The 19,412-nt window shown below is 39.3% G+C and overlaps 1 protein-coding gene across 1 annotated transcript; it reads right to left on the bottom strand.

Annotated features, from left to right (window-relative positions):
- Nucleotides 1-4,953: 4,953 nt before the first annotated feature.
- Nucleotides 4,954-6,285, bottom strand: LOC123974003 (trace amine-associated receptor 13c-like). Its single transcript, XM_046054415.1, has 2 exons — nt 6,113-6,285; nt 4,954-5,770 (listed from the first exon to the last, which is right to left on the bottom strand). The coding sequence occupies exons 1-2, from the start codon at nt 6,283-6,285 to the stop codon at nt 4,954-4,956; spliced, it is 990 nt and encodes a 329-aa protein (XP_045910371.1).
- Nucleotides 6,286-19,412: the final 13,127 nt, after the last annotated feature.

The following is a 19,412-nucleotide window of genomic DNA, read 5'->3' as shown; positions in this document are numbered from 1 at the left end:
CCCCCCCCCCCCCCCCCCCCCATTTGTTTGAGTATTAAACTCATTTAGGGGTATTGTTAGGATTTTATCTCAACTACTACTCTTATCGGTTCTTTATCAATATGTTTATCAATTGTTATCAATAACAATTTGTTTTTTTTTATAACAAAAAGTGCTTTTTAAAAAATTATTGCACTTGCATGAACACGTTTTAGAAACAGCGCAAAACAGCTATAAACAGTGCAAAACAACGCTTTTACTCCCACAAAGTCTCGGTGTTTCACCCTATTTCCACCACTGGGGAAAGGGAGCTTAGAGCCCTGGGAACAAAGCTTTGACATTTTTAAACAAACAGAAATAAATGCCCACGTTTTAAAGATGTACTTCTTTATTGCTGTACTACTTAAAGTGTTTTTAATTTATTTTTGTCAAACATATTGGCGTGTTGTTTTGTTTTTAAAACACATTTACTGTCATATTTAGTCTCTGTATCTCCAGCAGGTGATGAAGAAAGTGGACCATACTGATATTTTTCTCAGAAGACCAAAAACAGAGTTAAGAGGGAATATTAGACTTGCAGGTGAACACATACGACTTCAATAAGGATAATGTTGCTTTGTGTCTGCTGAATGTATAAATAGGCCAAACTTTACAGGGCACAATGTGTCGGAAATTACTTTATCTGTCAGGTTGAGTATTTTCTGCCTCCTTGTGGCTAAAACCAGTCGACTAATGCAACCTTTAAATTTGAAAAACAAAAAGAGATTCAATCATTCTACACTGCAACTTGAAGAGTTTGTGCCAACTTCCTGTGCCCCTGTACCAACACATTGCCTGAGGGACATCATATGCTTTCTCTAATACTACTTTATACACTTGTTCAACTTGGATATATCGCATCTTTAAAGGTGTGGTATGGGATTCTAATCCGCTACACCTCTTTTAAGTTAAATTTCCTAATCTACTATTTAGCTAACATAAGTTACATTTCTTTCTGTGTTGTGTGCTCCATATCATGGTGTTGGATTTCTTCAGAATCGCATACTCCACCTTTAAGATGCCAAATTAGCCAGATTGTGACCTTTTACATGGAGTAGGTGTGACACACATCTGGAATTCATGACAAACAGCTTTGTAATCCAGTGGGTTATGTGGTAGCTGAATAAAAGCAGGGTTTGTTCCAAAGGGCAGCAGGTGGTGATGACATATTACCCATGAGTCTCTGCATTATGGAGTCTGTTTGTGTCATGTCGACCTGCTTGTGTTTCTACACACACCCCAAATAAAGACTGATTTCAGAAGATCAACAGGACGAGTGGATGGAGAACTACAAATCTACTACAAATTTTACCAACTTCAAATTCGATTTAGGAAGAACAGAAACATTTTTTATTGAAATATAGTTTTTCATATAAATAACAACTTTAACTTACTTCTCTGATAAAAGACCAAACTTCTTTTTTGCACATTTTGAACCATGTGTCCTTCATGTTTCTTTACATTTTCAAAAGTGTGCTGTAGTGTAGCAGATTGTTGCCTTAGTTAATTTCAATATGTTATAAATTTGGATTATGGGGCTGCTAGTTAATCTGTCGCAGCTGCCGAAAGTCTTCTTGTGAAGTTAAAACTTAAAACTGCTTTGATGTGCTGCTGGTGAAAGACCTCAATAATCTGAGAATGGATGCCAAATCTTGACATGTCTTGAGCTTGTCTGTGTAAGAACAAACTAAACATAAAAAAATCTAACCCAGAATACAAACAATAACAACAGGAAATAATTACTGTGCATGTGGTCACCATCTGTGATTGAATCAAATAATGGAGACCCTGTGAAAACATTTTCTGTAGCAGCAGACAAAAGAATTTTGAAGATTAGTGCATGTTTAAACTATCTGCCAAAGTGATTTTATGTTTGACTTCATTAAACTATATTTTAGTATATTTCTGTGACTTTATTGTCAAAGCAAAAGCTTTACGAGAATAACATGAGAGAAAGGAACTGGGCATGTAGTAAAATATGTGAAATGTCTGTGTACTACAGCACTTACTTGTGATTTAGCCTGAGGGGACGCATACATTTTACAAGTGTTTCTGGAACTTTTTGAAAACATTTTGGTTTTCATCTAAGTAGCACAGTTTTCTAACTAGAAAAGGAAGGTTTCTATCCAGCTTCACCGTGACCCTGAGCTGTTCTGCAGCAGCTCTGCTCGTCCTGCTGAGCCTCCTGGCCGTTAAACAGCTGGATGCTCTGGTTGGCAGCAGGCGTCACGCAGGCAAACGGAGGAATGTGCAGCAGCAGCTCCAGACATGTCGAGTTAATCACAACCACACAGGCCAGAGGTAGGTAGGTGTGTGTGTGTGTGTGTGTGTGTGTGTGTGTGTGTGTGTGTGTGTGTGTGTGTGTACACACAGTGTTATAAGTTATTGAAGGATGTACCTCAGAATTAGTGTTTGGTATAGATCAGAGGTTGCCAGCCTCTGTGAGCAAACAATATACAATATGATTCAGCAAAAAAAAAGATGAATAACTTTATTACTTTACCGGCTGTTATGTAACTCGGCACAGTCTGTGCTGCACTTTTCCTTATCACTCCCTGTCAGGCCCAACAACAATATCCTGTTTTGACCCCCCACCCCCAGCTAATGGCTGGTTCACCACTAAATTGCTAAAATGAAAATTGTCCACAGTGCAGAAAAGGTTGGGAACCTCTGGTGTAGATCCCATAGTGAGTCAATGTTTAATATAATATTTATAATATTTAATTATAATATTAATAAAGCATTTCGCGTTATTGCTGGCCCAGTCTCATCCAAACGAGTCAAATACCGACACTTGAAGACAAGTGTCTTTTTCACTTTTATTTTATTTAACCGTTTTTTACCCAGGCAAGTCAGTTAAGAACTCATTAATTAAAACCACAGCCTGGCATGAGAACATGTTGGTTTTGGCAAACAACTCCTAAACTGCTCCATACTGTTTTCTTATAATTGGCTTCATATATAAATTCAAATTTTACCAGCTGCCGAGGCCTTACACAGCGGCCAGGGTTCGAATCCTTTGCTGCATGTCACTGCCTCTCTCTCTCTGCTGTCTATCCTGTCTGACACCACTGTGACTATCAAATAAAGCAGACATTTTACCAACTGCAATAAATTTTACTCTCACATCTTTGCAACAATCAAGTCTAATCATTCTTGCTTGAGTTTTTGACTTGAAGTTTGACTTGAAGTTTGACTTGAATCTTAGATAACTAATAAAATTGGCTTTCAAAGGAATATTTTTTCAAAACTATTTATCCCAAACAAAAGTCCTGGAACTGCATCTTTTAGTTGATTTTACTCAACTAAAGGTTCCCATTTCATATGATAAAATTAGAGTAAATATAACTTGAGAAAATAATCAATGTGGAAAGCATATACATTTAATGTATGCATACACTTTAAGAAGATAGTCTCAACTAATATGCAAACGTTTTCTGTGTAATATATTAAGTCTATTGGAACCCATGGCTCAAACGACAAGACAACAAACCCTAACACTATTGGTTACCATGTTTCAGCAGACTCACAAAGTGTTTGATTTAGTCCTTTAATGTTGTAACTGTCACGGTTTCTTCCAACTTGTTCAGACTTGATGTAAATGTTCGGCAGAGCGGGGTGTGTGCCTCCAAGTCCAGTTGACGCAGTCAGACAGGAGACACCCTGTCTCAGAATTGACAGAGAAAACAGGCCTTCCGGGAAACAAGTGGTTATGTTAAGAGTGATATGTGCAGAGAGGGACACAGAGACCTCTAGAGACAGAGAGGAAAAATCACAGCAGCTGTGATGATTATTTAAAGCAGCTAGAAACGGTATTCATACCTACTTTAATGTAAAAGTAATAACTCCTGGGATGTGTGTAACTGTTTCCCACAAACTCATCCTTGATAAAGCTCAACTGCTTTACTTCATTTAAATCGTGTAAAAAATAAGCCAACAGCTCCATCTGCTGGCAAGTCAAAGTATTTCATGAAAAACTGACAATTTAAGAATGATCCCCCACATGAATGTAATGATGTACATTTTGGCTCCAGCATATTCAACCTTATGTTTCCTGTTGAAACATGAAATTAATCTGTCTACAAATATCAGTAATCTGCATATATGGGCAATGTATTTACACAGAGCCAAAGAATGTTTAAGATCACATTTTCATAAAGCAGTCTCTAACTATCACTACTGTATCACTTTGAAAGGGGCCATTCTGCAGAATGAGGGGACTACATCTGATATTTTTTAAATATATTTTCTTATTTTAAATAATACTTCTGTAATTTACAAGTAAAACTTAAAATACATGATGTTTGAATTAGAGTATTTTTTTAAACTATCTTGTAATACTGAAAGCCTACTTTAACTTAAGTTAAGGATCTGAAACGTCTTCCACATTGAGACCAGCATAATGCTGTATGTTCTCTCTTCTCTCTCCCTCCTTTCCTTAATTTTTCTTGTATTATCATATTCATCTTCGTCACTGTTTTCATGAGTGTTACGAACGAGCGTCAGAATAAATCATAAAATCTGCTATCATAAATGTTGTGACTGATTCATTTGACTTTACAGATGTGTATGTAAATAACAGTTTAAATACAAAATGAAATGCGTCTGTAGAACAAAGGATTGATAATTGGCAAGTGAATCTAAAATTCATTTTGTACGTGAATGCTGTTCTATTTACAGGCTATATTTATCTCCCCTGTCACATCTGTGTTGATATAGGAAATATAATCCCATTGTTTAGTTTTCAGTTTCTATCTAGTAAAACTGCTAGCCATTGTCTAATAATATATATTTTTTTCTGAAATAAGCCATTAACTATAATCCTTAACATAAGTTTTCCATACTGTACATAGAGAGAAGAAAATAATTTCACTTTCCATCTACATAAAATGAATTCATAGAAAACCTTTCGTAGAGCAGATCTCATTTCAGTCTCTATAACATTTTGGTTGCACAGGAGCCAGGTTGCAGTATCTGCAGAGTAACAATGAGTTTAATTGATTTTCTAAACCAGGGGTAGAACATGGCATAAATCACAGGATTTAGACATGAGTTAAAATAGAACAAATAGAACACAAACGATCCAGAAGAAGCATTGAGCAAGCTGTCTCCTGCAAGAGACACACAGTAATATGGACAGAAACATATTAGGAACACAACTACAAGAACACCAAGAGTCCTGGCTGCTTTCAGCTCAGATTTCTTTGCTGTTAGAGTCACTGAATGTTGGAGTGTGACAGCTGTAATGTGAGAGCGCATGGCACGAGCCTGAAACACAGCCACTACAAACACTCTCATATACAGAACTATGATGAGAGAAACTGGAACAATAAAGGTCATAACAAGGTCAACTGCTCCAGCGATTTGGTCAACTACAACAACACACTCTCCGTAGCAGGAATTATACCTTCCTGGTTGAGTCAGGTCATCTTTTACAAAGAGACTGCTGTAGAAAACAGAACAGAACCAACACAGACAAACACAGAGTTTAACTCTTCTCTCAGTGATTCTGGTGGTATAATGCAGAGGGTCACAAATAGCAACATATCGGTCGAGTGAGATGAGCACCATGTCTCCTACTGAGGAAGAGGTAATGATGAAGGACACATAATTATACAGTGAACACATGAGGTCACCAAGAAACCAGCAGGCTGTTTTTCTGAGTATTTCTCCCGGCATCAGCAGGAGGCCCACGAGAAAGTCTGAGACAGCCAGAGAGACGAGGAGGATGTTGGTGGGCGTGTGGAGCTGCCTGGAGCAGAAGAAAAGTATCATTAAACCAACAAGTTCTCATATCTAAATGACAACAACCAAACAGCTATTAAAAGAAAAAACATTTATTGTTACCACATGGTTAAATACAGACAATTATAAGCACTTGGTTGAGGTCACGGTGGATAAAAATCAATGTTGATGATGGGTGAGAGACAGGACATGAACCGCAGTCTCTGGTGTTAAGTCAGACATTTCACATTTGTTGTTCAAAAACAGTCAGCAGAGGAGAATTATAGTGTCAACATTATTCAGTTCTAAATCTACAGTAACTGTTCACATTTTTAAATTACAGAAAATGTAGAGAGATGCTAATCTATACCTGAAGTGGGAGACTGAGATGATGACAAGCAGGTTGAGAGCCACAGTGAGCACAGAGATGGAGGACAGCACAATGTGAAGGAGCACAACTTCAGAACAAGGAGATGTGGGCTTCCTGCAGGAACTGTTTAGGAGTTGTGGAAAGCAGAGCTCCGCTCCATCTTCAACCTCCATCTGCAGAGATCTGCCGATAGCTGGAGCTCTGGCAACTGACTTACCTCTCTCACATTCTCTTGATTCCTCCCCTCCTCTTTCTGTCAGTGTTTTTTCTCCCTCACTCTGACCTCACATTGTAATTTCCATAATTTTATATGCAACCCCGCTTCTCTCACAGTCTCTCCCCTATGTTCTGATTCTCCAACCCTTGATATGAGATTATAAAGAGGAACCGGTCTCAAATTTTGTTATATTGTCACACTGTGTTGGCAAATCAAATCCCACAAGCGCACATTACTGGTGGAGTATAAAGTAATGTCAACGCAGTAATTATATTTAGTTTATTTGGCAATCTTTGAGCCAAACATTTGAAAATTTGTTGGTGTGATAGCTTTACACTGAGTTATAAAATCTGTTTTCATAATATTAGAAACTCATGTGTTTTGGTGTCTAATAAGTCACTCAAACTAGCCTTCCTGGACCATGTAGCATTGCCTTGTGATCAGCTGAAATAATAAATTCACACAAATGCGCCCTCTTGTGCAGGACTTGCCATGCAGGCCATAACACCCCAACAGCCTCCCCAAGAAATGGATGTAGTTTTTGTACTATGTAAGGAAAAAAAAGACAGAACCATTTTTGGTATTGAATATTAGTCTGTCAGTACACACTCCAGATCAGCCTGTGAATGCAGCTTTGCACCCTTTCTTTTTTGTCAACCACCATTAAACAACAAAGGTAGTAGTTACATGGATGTAACTCTAGTTCCCCGAGAAAGATGTTTACACTCAGGAAAACACAGGTGGGCGGCCTGCTAATCTGTTCTCACTCCCAAGTTGTTGTATTTTTTGGTATCTCACTTTTTGAAGCACCATTATACATTATATTATACATTATTAGTTTTAATATGTTTTAAGGTTTAAACTCTCACGTCATGATGAGTCTTTGCTCCAAACAGTGACAATGATTTCATCTATTTGTGAGTGTTTTTTAATGTGGTTGCATACCTGAAGAGATAAGATAAGAAGAACCCAGGTTTTAGTTTATATCTAGTTTATATGAATGCACCGATACCACTTTTTATTCAGACCAAGTACTTACTTCTGGGTACTTGCCAATATGGAGTACCGATATGAGTACTTAATAGTACTATTACTGTTCTTACAATTTGATAGTTTTATTTGCATGTTTCGTTCTCACCTAAAAAAAAAAAAATACTTCTTTCTACTGTTGCTGTCCTTTTAACATTCAACTTTTCCTGAAAAAACCTGGCATTGTCTGCTACCTATTTCATATAAATTTAGAACAACTAAACATACAAACTGTCGAAGAACAAATCAAAGGACACTGTACAGTGGGGAGAACAAGTATTTGATACACTGCTGATTTGCAGGTTTTCCTACTTACAAAGCATGAAGAGGTCTGTAATTTTTATCATAGGTACCCTTCAACTGTGAGAGACGGAATCTAAAACAAAAATCCAGAAAATCACATTGTATGATTTTTAAATAATTAATTTGCATTTTATTGCATGACATAAGTATTTGATACATCAGAAAAGCAGAACTTAATATTTGGTACATCCACAATATGCTGCGATACGCTGGGATTGGCTCCAGCCCCCCGCGACCCTGTACGCAGGATAAGCGGTTGACGATGGATGGATGGATAGATGGACATCCACAATATGTGACACTGAGCTAAATAGCTTTTCACTTTCCACACAACTGCATGGTGCTGAAATGTATCTGCGTGACATTTGGGAAACCTCACTTTGTTAACACTCCTATACGGAAGTGGTTTGTCTTCTTGAGAAGTTGTGTTCTCTCCAAGGTACGTCTCTGAATGGCAGCACCCACAGGTGCATTGCTGAGTGATGTCAATGCTTGCGCATCTGCTATCTCATCAAACACACTGTCCAGAGTACAGCTGAACTGGGCCCTGCGTATCTTTCTTGCAGGTGGTTCCCCCAGATCTTCCTGCTTGTCTGCCTCTCCTCCAGACACCTTCTGCATCTCCTGCATCACCATCTCTTTGGCTTCTGTGGCAGTGTTTTTGTCAGTGAAGTGTCTCTTGACGGCTGCAAATAAGGTTCCCTTCATTGTTTTGACGCCATGGTCCTCGTCTGTTTCTTTGGTCAAAAGTTTCTGCAGCACAGGGACCGCAGGGATCAAATCTGAAGCCAAAGCATCACAGGAGGTCACTTTTCGGGTTAACTCCTCAAACGGAGCAAGAACAGATAAAGTCTATTGTAAAAGCGCCCACTGGTGAGCAGTGAGATTGTCTGGGAGTTCATATTCTGACCCAAATATTGCTACAACCCACTACTGCTTGATGAGCGATTGCACCATATAGTATGTGCTATTCCACCAGGTCTGCACGTCTTGCTGGAGTCTCCTTATTGGCATGTTGATCTGCATATGAATGTCTTCTAGGCTGGAGTAGGCTAAGGCAGAATGTTGAAAATGTCCAACTATTCTACGTCCGACTGCTAACGCATCAGCAACAGTTCACTGAGATAAAAGGCCCTCGTTGACAACCAGTTGGATGGTGTGAGCGGCACATGGCAGGCTATGGAGACCAGCATCACTCATAGCCTTGATCATGTTTTTGGCATTGTCCCGAAGCACAACGTGAACAGAGCTTTTCAGAATGCCCCACGCCTGAAACATAGCATCAAACGCATCTGCTATGGCTTAGCCAGTGTGCGGAAATTGAAAAGATACACATTAAAATATAATAAAAGTTACAGTGCAGTGTACAATCAGTTTTAAAAGAGTTAAATGGAAAATAAAAACAGGCTGAAGGGTTGAGCAAATATTTGAGTTACAATTATTTTGAAAAGAAAAAACAGAGAAGTACACTTAATCTGCTCTCTCTAGCTAGTCTGTACTCGGGTCCATAGCAATCTTTGGGTCCACTCAAACACTACAGAGAAACCAGGACATGTCTGTCCGCAGGCCACTTTGATCCAGTTGTACTCTGGACCCACTTGCGCGTTTACAGGTGGACAGAGGTTCCTGCAAATCACTCAGACGTGAGATTTAAGACCACTTCCTTCACTCTGTTCAATCTCACTCTCATTATCTTTTCACTCAATTACCTACTCATTTCTCACCGTGTAAATATTTAATTAAAAGCAATGGTAAAAAGCTAAAAACAAATGCATCACCTTTGCCTCTTGAGGTCCAGATGCAGGCTGGCAAACCAACATTGTAGCCATCGCATGTGCAGCAAGCCCAGAGGGACCACCTGATGGACTACTGCCCTGAGGCCCAACAGCACCATACACTGACAGCGCTGCCGCAGCTGTCCCCTGCTGCGGCCTGTGGACCACCAAGCGACGCGCACAAAGATGCTCTTGGAGTGTTGCAGTTGAACATAATCCTCAGATACTCCGCTCGCTGCAGCGCCTGGGGGATGATCTCTTCCCAACTGATCGCAACCCCAGGCTTTTGAGGTGCAAAATCAACTGGGCTGTGTGGAGATCACTAAAGGATTAAATCTCTCCATGACCATGAGGTCGTGAGTAGAAAGGAACCCTCATGCCCTTCTCGTGCAACGATTGCAGTGCGATGCATCTGGGGGGCTAGCGAGTAGTTGACAGGGAGCCTAATGTATTTGTACGCTACCCCCTGAGAGGAGAAGCCTAGAAATTCCCTGTTACTGTGTCACCTCGACATGAAATAGGTGTCTTTCAGGTCGATGGCAGTGAACCAGTTGCCGGGCTGCACTGACTCCAGCATTTTCTTTATCACCAGTATGTGTAAACGCCCTCTTGTCCATTATGCTGGTTCAGAAGCCTCTCGTCTTTTTTGGGGACCAAAAAGTACATGGAGCAAAACCTCTGTGCATGTCATGCACAGAGATACCCCAAGACAGCCTGCTTCAGTAGAAGTTGCTTGATCTTGGCGGCCAGGAAGTCCACTTACTCTTGAGAGGATAGACTGGCTTCCATCATGTCCAGGAAAACTGGTGGTATGCAGCAGAACTGAAGAGAGTAGCCTGGTCTCAGAATGCTGCCCACCCAGCTTGTCAGCATGCAGCAGCATCGCCATTTTGTATGAAAATGTGTACATGTGAACAACGCATCTTCGGCACTCTCCACCGCCAAACTTTCCATAAATGGAAGTTAAGCCCAAGGGGGGGGGCTGACATCAAACGGGCTATAGTGTCCCTGAACGCAACAGGGCCAGTTGCTCCTTGGTATCTTTGAACGCAACACAGCTTGATGCTCTGTGGTGTCCTTGAATACCCCACGGTCTGTTGATCTGTGGTGTCCTTGAACGCACCACAGCTCGCTGCTCCAAGGATGGCACAACGTGTCACCGTGAGCATGTCATCAGTGGAGCAGTCAATATCAACACAGCTGCCGAGTGAAGCCGAGTCAGGACAGGGCATCCTCCTCTCCACTGCAGCGAGCTGCTGCTGGGAGAATGAGCCGCTATTCACTGTAATAAAGTGCACCGCACCGCTGGAAGAGACGTGTTGTCTGGTTGCATCTCTCCGGCTATATCTGACCTAAATTGGCGTTAGCTCGACTAATGCCGTTGCAGCTAGTAAGTCAGCTGAACGCTGCGCTGGTTCGGTTGAGCATATGTTGACAATGTGGTCGTGTGTTTTAGGGACACACACACTTTCAGCGAGCCAGCAGTGTTCCCGTGGACACTGTCGTGAGTGCACGGGGAACGCAGAGTTGGCTCGCATTGCTGCATTGTGTCACTGTCATGGCAGCAGCCCTTCATTTGGCTGCCAGGCGATGTAGGCGACCCGTTGCGCGGGCCGGACAGCCGGCTAGCAAGGAGGAAGCCCAGGTCCTACTACCGTCTCGCTCAGATGTCACCAGGAGAGAGACGTGGGACATGGGCTTCTGTCCCAGTGGTTTGACTAGCGCAGCAAAGACCCGGGCCCTCCCACTGTCTCTCTCTCGTTAGCAAGGAGAGCAGTGAGGGCTGTAGGTCGGATCATTAGCTTAGCATTGGTGAACGTGCAATTTTGTGGAGACTGAAGTGCGTTACGCACCGAGCCGAAGATGGAGGGGGTTTGGGGGGCAGGAGAATGGTCTTTAGGAATGTACTGTATATAATCAGTTTAACATTCACAGTATTTTCAGTGTGTACACAAGCAGCACATGAAACACAAATAAATGCATGCTGGACACATAATGGAGCGAGGAGGTCTGGTGGTGGGCATCAGCATCTGTCACCCTTCTTTTTTTTTTGTTTAAATAAATAATAAGGCTTAGACTTTTTCCAAGGGCTGCTATTGAAAAGCCTGTGGTGTCTTAGAACGCACCACGGCCGGAGTTGGAAAAGGCCGACCAGGCCTTGAACGCACCACAGCCGGTGTGACTGTGGTTGACACGTCACCCGGTGTTGACGTCACACTGTAACTGATTGTTGTATTTTGAACAGTATTTTACTGTAATAGGTGCAGTAAAATACTGTGTATATATACTTGATATATATATATATATAAATAAATGACCAATGGGAGGGGATATATTTTTGTTGGAAATGGCGGTAAAAGGACAAAGGAGAAAAAAACAACAAAAACATAAGCTATAATATTTACACTGCTATATGTAAAAATTTCATAAAAACTCATAAAATGTAAAGGTTATTAATGTTAACGTGAAGTTAACAATGTAACAATGTAACGTTTAAGGTTACATTGGTATGGTTAACGTTAGTTATGCTTGGTTGTTGATTATTCAAATATTAGCGAACTAACTTAGGTAGATCAGCTTTTCTAACATTATTTGGTCGTTTCATCCTCTTGTAATGTTAACGTTATAAGGTTGACGTAAAACAGGGTAAGTTAATTGAATATTTTAGAGTGTTTAGGACTGTACGTTAGTAACAGTTATGCTCCTCTGCCAATAGCTAGCTAACGTTTAACGTTACCATTGATAACGTTATGTTCCTCTGCCGCTAGCTAGACGGTAACGTCTATTAACGTTTAATGTTAGCGTTAATAACGTTATGCTTCTCTGCCGCAAGCTAACATTACACGGTACGTTAACGTCTCTTAACTTTAAACCTCTTTGCGTCTAATGTTAGAGGCTGGCTCATCGTGATTTAAGTCCATCTCTTGTTAATTTTTTTTTTCAGTTTGTTGTCTGTTGGTGTAACATAACTTTTTGCGACGTCTGTGCCTTCTTCTGGAGTCTTTTCTGGCTGTTGGATTTAAAGTTATGCAAACAATATCATTTATCTGCATAAACGCTGTAACGTTATAGATTTTATCACCATGTCAAAATGCACAGAAACCAGGGTAAATCTGGGTTCGGTTGTGGTTTGCCGACTTGTGCTTGCAGTCACACATGCATTGGAAACAAAAAGCCATATAAACATTACGTGAGATGTAACGTTAATATTAGACCAGCTCAAATGGATGCAGTGATTCCAGCCCGTGGCTCTTTGCTGCATGTCCCCCCCATCTGTGTAAGTTAACTTACAGCTGCAACTTCTCAACATCTCTTGTGGTTACAAGAGGTGTTGAGAAGTTGTTTTTACTGTCTTTGCTTATGAGATTTACAAGGCCCATACCAGTGCCACTCTCTCTTTTACTTTAAAGTTAGCATGTGGTGTGTTGACTGTAGTGTTGTGGTGGCCTTGCACTGTCTCTCATATCTGGGCCCTGTTTCAGAAAGTGAGTTTTCTGCTAAATCTGAGTAAGTTAAGCCTGAGATGAGGGAAACTCTGGGTTTTCCGTTTCAGAGACCGAGATCAGATAAACCCTAGATCAGTAACCCCAGCAACTTACACTGTGAACTTGACCTCTTCGGGAGGAGGTTTCCTTTCAACAAAACGCTAACGCCTATTTAAAATGAATGTAATGGGCTATAGGAGAATTCCAGTACTTTATCATTCATTAAGGAAATCCCAGTGTGGTAAATGATGAATGTGCAACGCTAAATAATATGTAAGAATATTAATGTAGCCTATTGATCTTTCCTCCACTCCTGCGTTTTAACATAAATAGCCTATCACGGTCCGCGTCAGCAGCCTTCATATTTATAGCTCCGCCCAATTAAAATGGAGGCTTTATTTACCCTTTGCCATGGTGAGTATCGGAGCTCTATTGATGATGGCTTTTTTTAATTACTGTGCACGAGCTTCTATCAGTCTCAACATACTCAGTTCAGTTGACTGAACTAATTCTGATCAGCTGTTTTGAAACCGAAAAATTTTCCTACCTCAGGATCAATCAATTTAGAGTTCAGGGTTAAGCTCAGAGTTTGTAAAGCCTGTTTTTTGAAACAGGGCCCTGGTCATTGTGTCTTGTGGAACATATATGGCAGGGGTCAGCAAATAAGTCTGGCTTCGGGCCAGATTTATTTCAAGCTGTTACATGGCGGGCCAGAACATAGTAAAATTATTTGAAATGCTTGGATACTCGTGTGCACGTTTAGCTCAGTCGGTAGTGTGCGGGACTCCTGGGACCTGTGTCTAGGTTCAAATTGATAGTAAGGTTTTTAGAGGTCTATTTTACATTAATAACATCTCACTCATTTCGTATTTAATGAAATTATGTCCAAACACATGACTATATGCAGCTAATATTAAACTCACTTTTAAACTACATTTCTTTGTTTCAACTGCACCACAGTCATTCTCACTCAGAAATATTCACATCATATCCAACATGATAACTACCATATGGATGGTGAACAGATCTGGATGGCGCGGGACATTTAAAAAAGGTTTGATGGGCTACAGCAAACTTTTCAAATGTTGAACTCATTGTTCTGCATAAACCGGCATGATTACTGACGACTTAGTAGCCTGCTTAAAATAAAAGTTAAAGACTTACTACTATGTAGAGCATTTTTCTTGCACAAACAACTACCCCAAAATGAAACAGCAGTAACTGGAATAAGATTATAATAGTGGTAAGCTATAGCTATATACAATATACTTTTATATGAAATTATAATGAATATAGTAACATCATATAAATAATATTAGGGCTGCGCGATTAATCTAATTGCAATCACAATCGCGATGTCGTCACGTGCGATTACATAACCACAAAAAAGTGTGCAATTTAATCAGACAGAAAAGGCGTGTGACGCTTTCTTGTCTGTATGCGCTGCATTCTGCTCATTATCTCCGCCCACACCGGGTTCTCACATGTGCCTTTACAAACAGATAAGCCTACGTGCAATCAGAAAAATTCTTTCTGAGCAGTGTGCATGCAACTTTTAAGACAACAACCTACCGTAACCCCCACCCCACCGCTAATTGTTCAAAACATAGTCGGACTCGTCACCGGAGCAACGAGAGATATGCCGGTGCTCCGGTCGCTCTGTGACAGAGAGAGATACGTGTTGTTGGCAGCTAAAGCGGTAAAGCAGAAGAAAACAAGGAGAAGATAAGGAAGGTTTAGGTTTGGCTCACTGGCCATTTAACGTTAGCTGTGTCAGAGCCTTTTGTTGTGCATGTTCAACTTTTCATAAAGCCGATGTGCTTGTCAGTGTCCTTTTTCGTCAAACGACTAGTAGTAAAATAGTAGCCTATACTATTACATGAAATCATAATGAATATAGTAATGAATATTTTATTATTGTACTAACAGTAAACTATTAACTGAACATTATACTCTTTATTTAATGTTATAATATTATACTAATACACTCATGTATACTAGTTCCTCCTCCAGGTTGTGGTTAGAGTATCTGCAGTGGACAGATGTAGATTTAGCCAGAGTCAGGATGCCATTGTGCCAATATGTGCTCCTTCTAGGTGCCTCCTCCTGAGAGCAACATGTTCCCCTTGTTCTACTTTATCTGTTTAACTAAAGTTATTGTTATAAAAATGGACACAAATCAGCTTTAGGATGCAGACAGCAGCGGTTGATTTCAAATGTCTGTGCTATACCGCCTACACTACTAACGATATCCATCACTCAATTTATTCTCTTCAGCTTTGTTTGTCATCGCTCTGTTTCACATGATTTGCAGTAATGTTGTGCACATAAATGTCATAGACTTTGTAAGACAATGGATTTTCGCAGACCTTCACATAGAAAACAGTAGGCCTATACAGGCTGTTATAGGCAACTTAGAAAGTTGGTGGATGCCTCACTTTTTAGGTGAGGTTACAAACTGGTCACATATAGGCAATAAAAATGTTATTAATATATTTAAATTCCTTTTAAAAACTCCACAATGTCCCTTTTAAAGGTGTGTTGCTGACATGACCGGTTACAGCTTAAAGTGGTGCGTCAGTCTTAAAAAATGTTGTAGAGGTCTTGAAAAAGGTCTTAAAAGGTATTGAATTTTACTTCCGTATTCCTGTATATACCCTGTACTGGAGCAAATCTGATAGGACTGTATCAGAAATAAAATGTTTGTATAGCAAGGTATTCGATACTCCTGTGGTAGTGGATATTTCAGCTTTGGGTTTATACACTCCTTAAAATGCCTGAACAACACATGCAATTATACAATAAAGATTTTTTAATTCTTCACACAGTCCATGAAGACCATACATCTTACCAGCTTGGCAATTCTCCAGCTGACTCTTCATCTTCAGGGCTACGAAGCCATGTCACTATTTACATCTCTGACTGGGTGAGATCGTATGAAGTCTGGTGGGAGAAAATGCCACTGAATTTGTGACAATGTGTCGCACAAGGCCAGTGACCCATGAAGCAGGAGCATTTAGCTATGGTGAGAACGATTATGGACTCGATCCGAGATTAATGCTTGAACCCTACTGGAAGCCACTGTTGCTTGCTGTCACATATGCTTGTAAGAGCTATGCCATCACCAACCCCCACACAGCAATGATAAACTCAAAGAACAGTGGCTGTTTCTTCACATGAAAAGATTTCTGTGATCACTTCAACACACTGACTGGGATGGATGTTAACACCAGAAGGAAAGAAGATTCAACACTTTTTTGAATGCGACAATTTTTATGTATAGCGTAAAATAACTAATATCACAATATGGAATGTTGTAAGATTTTCTTCAGACAAGAATCCCAAGTGAATGAATCCAACGGACTTTGGTGTGTGAAATTACATGACATGTCTCAACAACTATTGGATTGATTTCTAGAAAATGTTATGTTTTGCAGGCATTGGGTCATAAACCAAATCCCTTTCAATCTCAGCTCACTTAATTGATCTGTGCTTGTTGTACCATCCTGCAGGTACCTTCTGTGGTCTTTATCCTGCCATCACTCTTCACATGAACACAGGTGTCTCTTTGTACTTTGAATAAGTAAATGTTTTACAATTAAAAAGCATATTGTAAGGACAAATGTTCATTGGCTCCAGCTGTGGCAGCAGTGGAAGAGATCCAATACTGAGTGACTGCCGGTGCGCTGCTTGCCAGCTTGTCTATTAGATGCAAGAGGCATCGCTTGGTTTTATTTTCATAGGCCAATTTTTGTATTGAAACTGAGTACTTTAATCGTTTGCTTGCTGGGATCCAGAAGAGGAGGTTTTAGTTGAGATATGGACTCTTCATTGATGTTGTGGTGGCAGCCCGGCTGACGGTGAGTGTCCTGTTTATTTGCTTGTGATTCTGTTTTCCCCTGGTGTTTTCCTGTACTCTGCCTGCCTCCCTGTGTCTCCTCCCTTGCGTGTACTCTCCCTCTCTCTCTCCCTCTACTCCTGAGCCCAGCCAACAACCCACACCTGTACCTGGTCAGCCACCTCCTCTGCCTGCCACACCTGCCAGCAATCAACCTCATCCCTGCCTGCATATCAACCCCGGTTCTCCACTCCATCGCTGCTTGATCGTTGTTGGTCCTTACCCTGTTTTTGTTGTTTGTATATCGAACATTTACATTGCACGATGCCTAAATGATCTGAAAGGTTTTCCTTCATTTAGCGCATAGGCTACATTTTACAAATGGGCAAAATAATCTCTGAGCAGCAGACACAAAACAATACTTAAGTATTTTTAGACCTTGAACGCAGCACAAGGTATTTGGCATTGTTTTTATAGCTATCATAGTTCCCTAATCCAGTTGCAACTTTGGCTAATTATTCTAATGGCTCACTAGGTGATGTTTTACCCATGTAAGGTCCATATGTGTCATGATAAAATTAAGATTATTAGGCTAAGGGTTCCCTTGATAAAGATGTATAATATGGCCTATTATACAGCACCTGTAGCATACTGTGCTAAAATGAAGAATGCTTATGTATTAAGAAAAACATTACCATTTACAGTCAACATTTTTGTTTGTTTTTTTAGGTAGTGGTATTGCCTGAAAAAAAATACATGTCAATACAGTCATGATTTTTATGTTTTCATAACTCTGAGATTTTAAGTTATGCATTTTTTTTTAAGGCAAGACACTACAGGCCAACAGGATTAAAATTAAACAAATGTATATCAACATGAAACTTTCCTAGTTGATTATTTACTTTAGACAATACTTTTTGTATTGCGGGTTCTTAAAAATGTTATGTTTAAAGATGCAAATGAGTGTGTGTATATATATATATATATATATATTTTTTTTTTTTTTTTTTTTTTTTATTATTTTTATTTCAAGTGAAATCAACTAGACAAATCACAGTGATTAGAATAACAAAATAATAAAAAAAAATAAATAAACAATAGTTGCAGCCAAAGACTTTTTAACTCTTGTCAATGTCCATTACATATTCAAAAAGGAGTGGGAAGAAGAATAAAAAAACTTATTTAATCCCACCTCCTATCCACAAATCAAAAGCTTACAAATAATTGACCCGTGTTCCAAATATTTACACATCTACTTTGTTATACCCCAAAGCAATTCAAAATGCACATCAATTATTTAATCAAGAAAAAACAAATAATAATAATAATAATAATAATAATAATAATAGGAAGAAAGAATAAATTATAAATTTCAGCATCTCAGGAAAAAAATTAAGTAATAATAACACAATGAAACTGACTAGCCCCAAAAACACTCTGATTATTCACCCCCTTCTTCATCCCTGTAACCATTGAAAACCATGTTTGGACATTGCTTTAGATCCTCATTAAAACTGTTCCATAACTATAACTTTAACTTTGACTTTAACTTTTAATAATTTTGAATAAGAAGAATAATGAGTGAGTGTGATCCCTATACCCAGTGTTATGAATAATTCTTATTGCTCTTTATTGGAGAACAGATAGTGAATGTAATGAACTTTTGTAGTTGTGTTCCCAAATCTCATCACAGTAAATAAAATATGGTAAAACTAGTAAACAGTACAACATGTGGAGTGATTTTTGATCCAGAACCTGCTTTGCTTTGTTTAATACTGCAATTGATCTTGATAGTTTGGATTGTACATGATTAATGTGTGATTTCCAATTGATTCTATCATCTATAATCACCCCAAGAAATTTATTTTCATGAACTCTATCAATTATAACCCCGTCTATTTGTATGTTCACCTGAATATTGATATTGCAATTCCCAAATAACATTATTTTAGTTTTATTTAAATTTAATCATAATTTATTTCAAACCATATTTTTAATCTGTTCATTTCTTTAGTTACATCCTTCACTAGTTGCTGTAAGTTTTCACCTGAACATAATATATTTGTATCATCTGCAAATAACACCATCTTCAACAACTTAGATACTGAACATATGTCATTAATATACAAAATAAACAGTTTTGGTCCCAACACTGACCCCTGGGGGACACCACAAGCATTGTCCAAACACACTGACCTGGAGCTTCCCAACTTCACAAACTGTCGTCTCTCTAACTCCTCACCCAGTCTAATACTATCCCCCTGATACCGTACCTTTCCAGTTTATTTATTAGTATTTCATGGTTAATTGTATCAAAAGCTTTTTTGAGATCAACAAATACCCCCATTACATAATTTTTTTGATCTATGACACTCGATCCATCGATGTAGATCTGTTTAATCTGAATCCATATTGACTGTCAGTGAGTAATTGATGTTTATCCAAGAATGTATCTAATCTGTTGTTAAAGACTTTTTCAAGAATTTTGGATAATTCTGGAAGTAAGTAGACAGGTCTGTTTTGTGAAGTGGTGTTTGCTCCCATTTTTATACAGAGGTATGACTTTGGCTGTTTTTCATTTTGGTTGGAAATGAACCTGTTTTGAAATGAGAAATTACATATATATATATACACACACACATATATATATATA

This window comes from Micropterus dolomieu, linkage group LG07 (assembly GCF_021292245.1).
Source record: "Micropterus dolomieu isolate WLL.071019.BEF.003 ecotype Adirondacks linkage group LG07, ASM2129224v1, whole genome shotgun sequence".
NCBI classification, from domain to species: domain Eukaryota; kingdom Metazoa; phylum Chordata; class Actinopteri; order Centrarchiformes; family Centrarchidae; genus Micropterus; species Micropterus dolomieu.
The sequence above is the reverse complement of the archived record's forward strand: the minus strand, read 5'-3'. Positions and strand labels throughout refer to the sequence as shown.

Bases quoted from the DNA above. Each gene is read 5' to 3' on its own strand.
- LOC123974003 (XM_046054415.1), bottom strand. From the start codon at position 6,285: ATGGAGGTTGAAGATGGAGCGGAGCTCTGCTTTCCACAACTCCTAAAC. The intron at 5,771-6,112 runs GTATAGATTAGC...CTTCTGCTCCAG, and splicing joins ATCTCAGTCTCCCACTTCAG to GCAGCTCCACACGCCCACCA.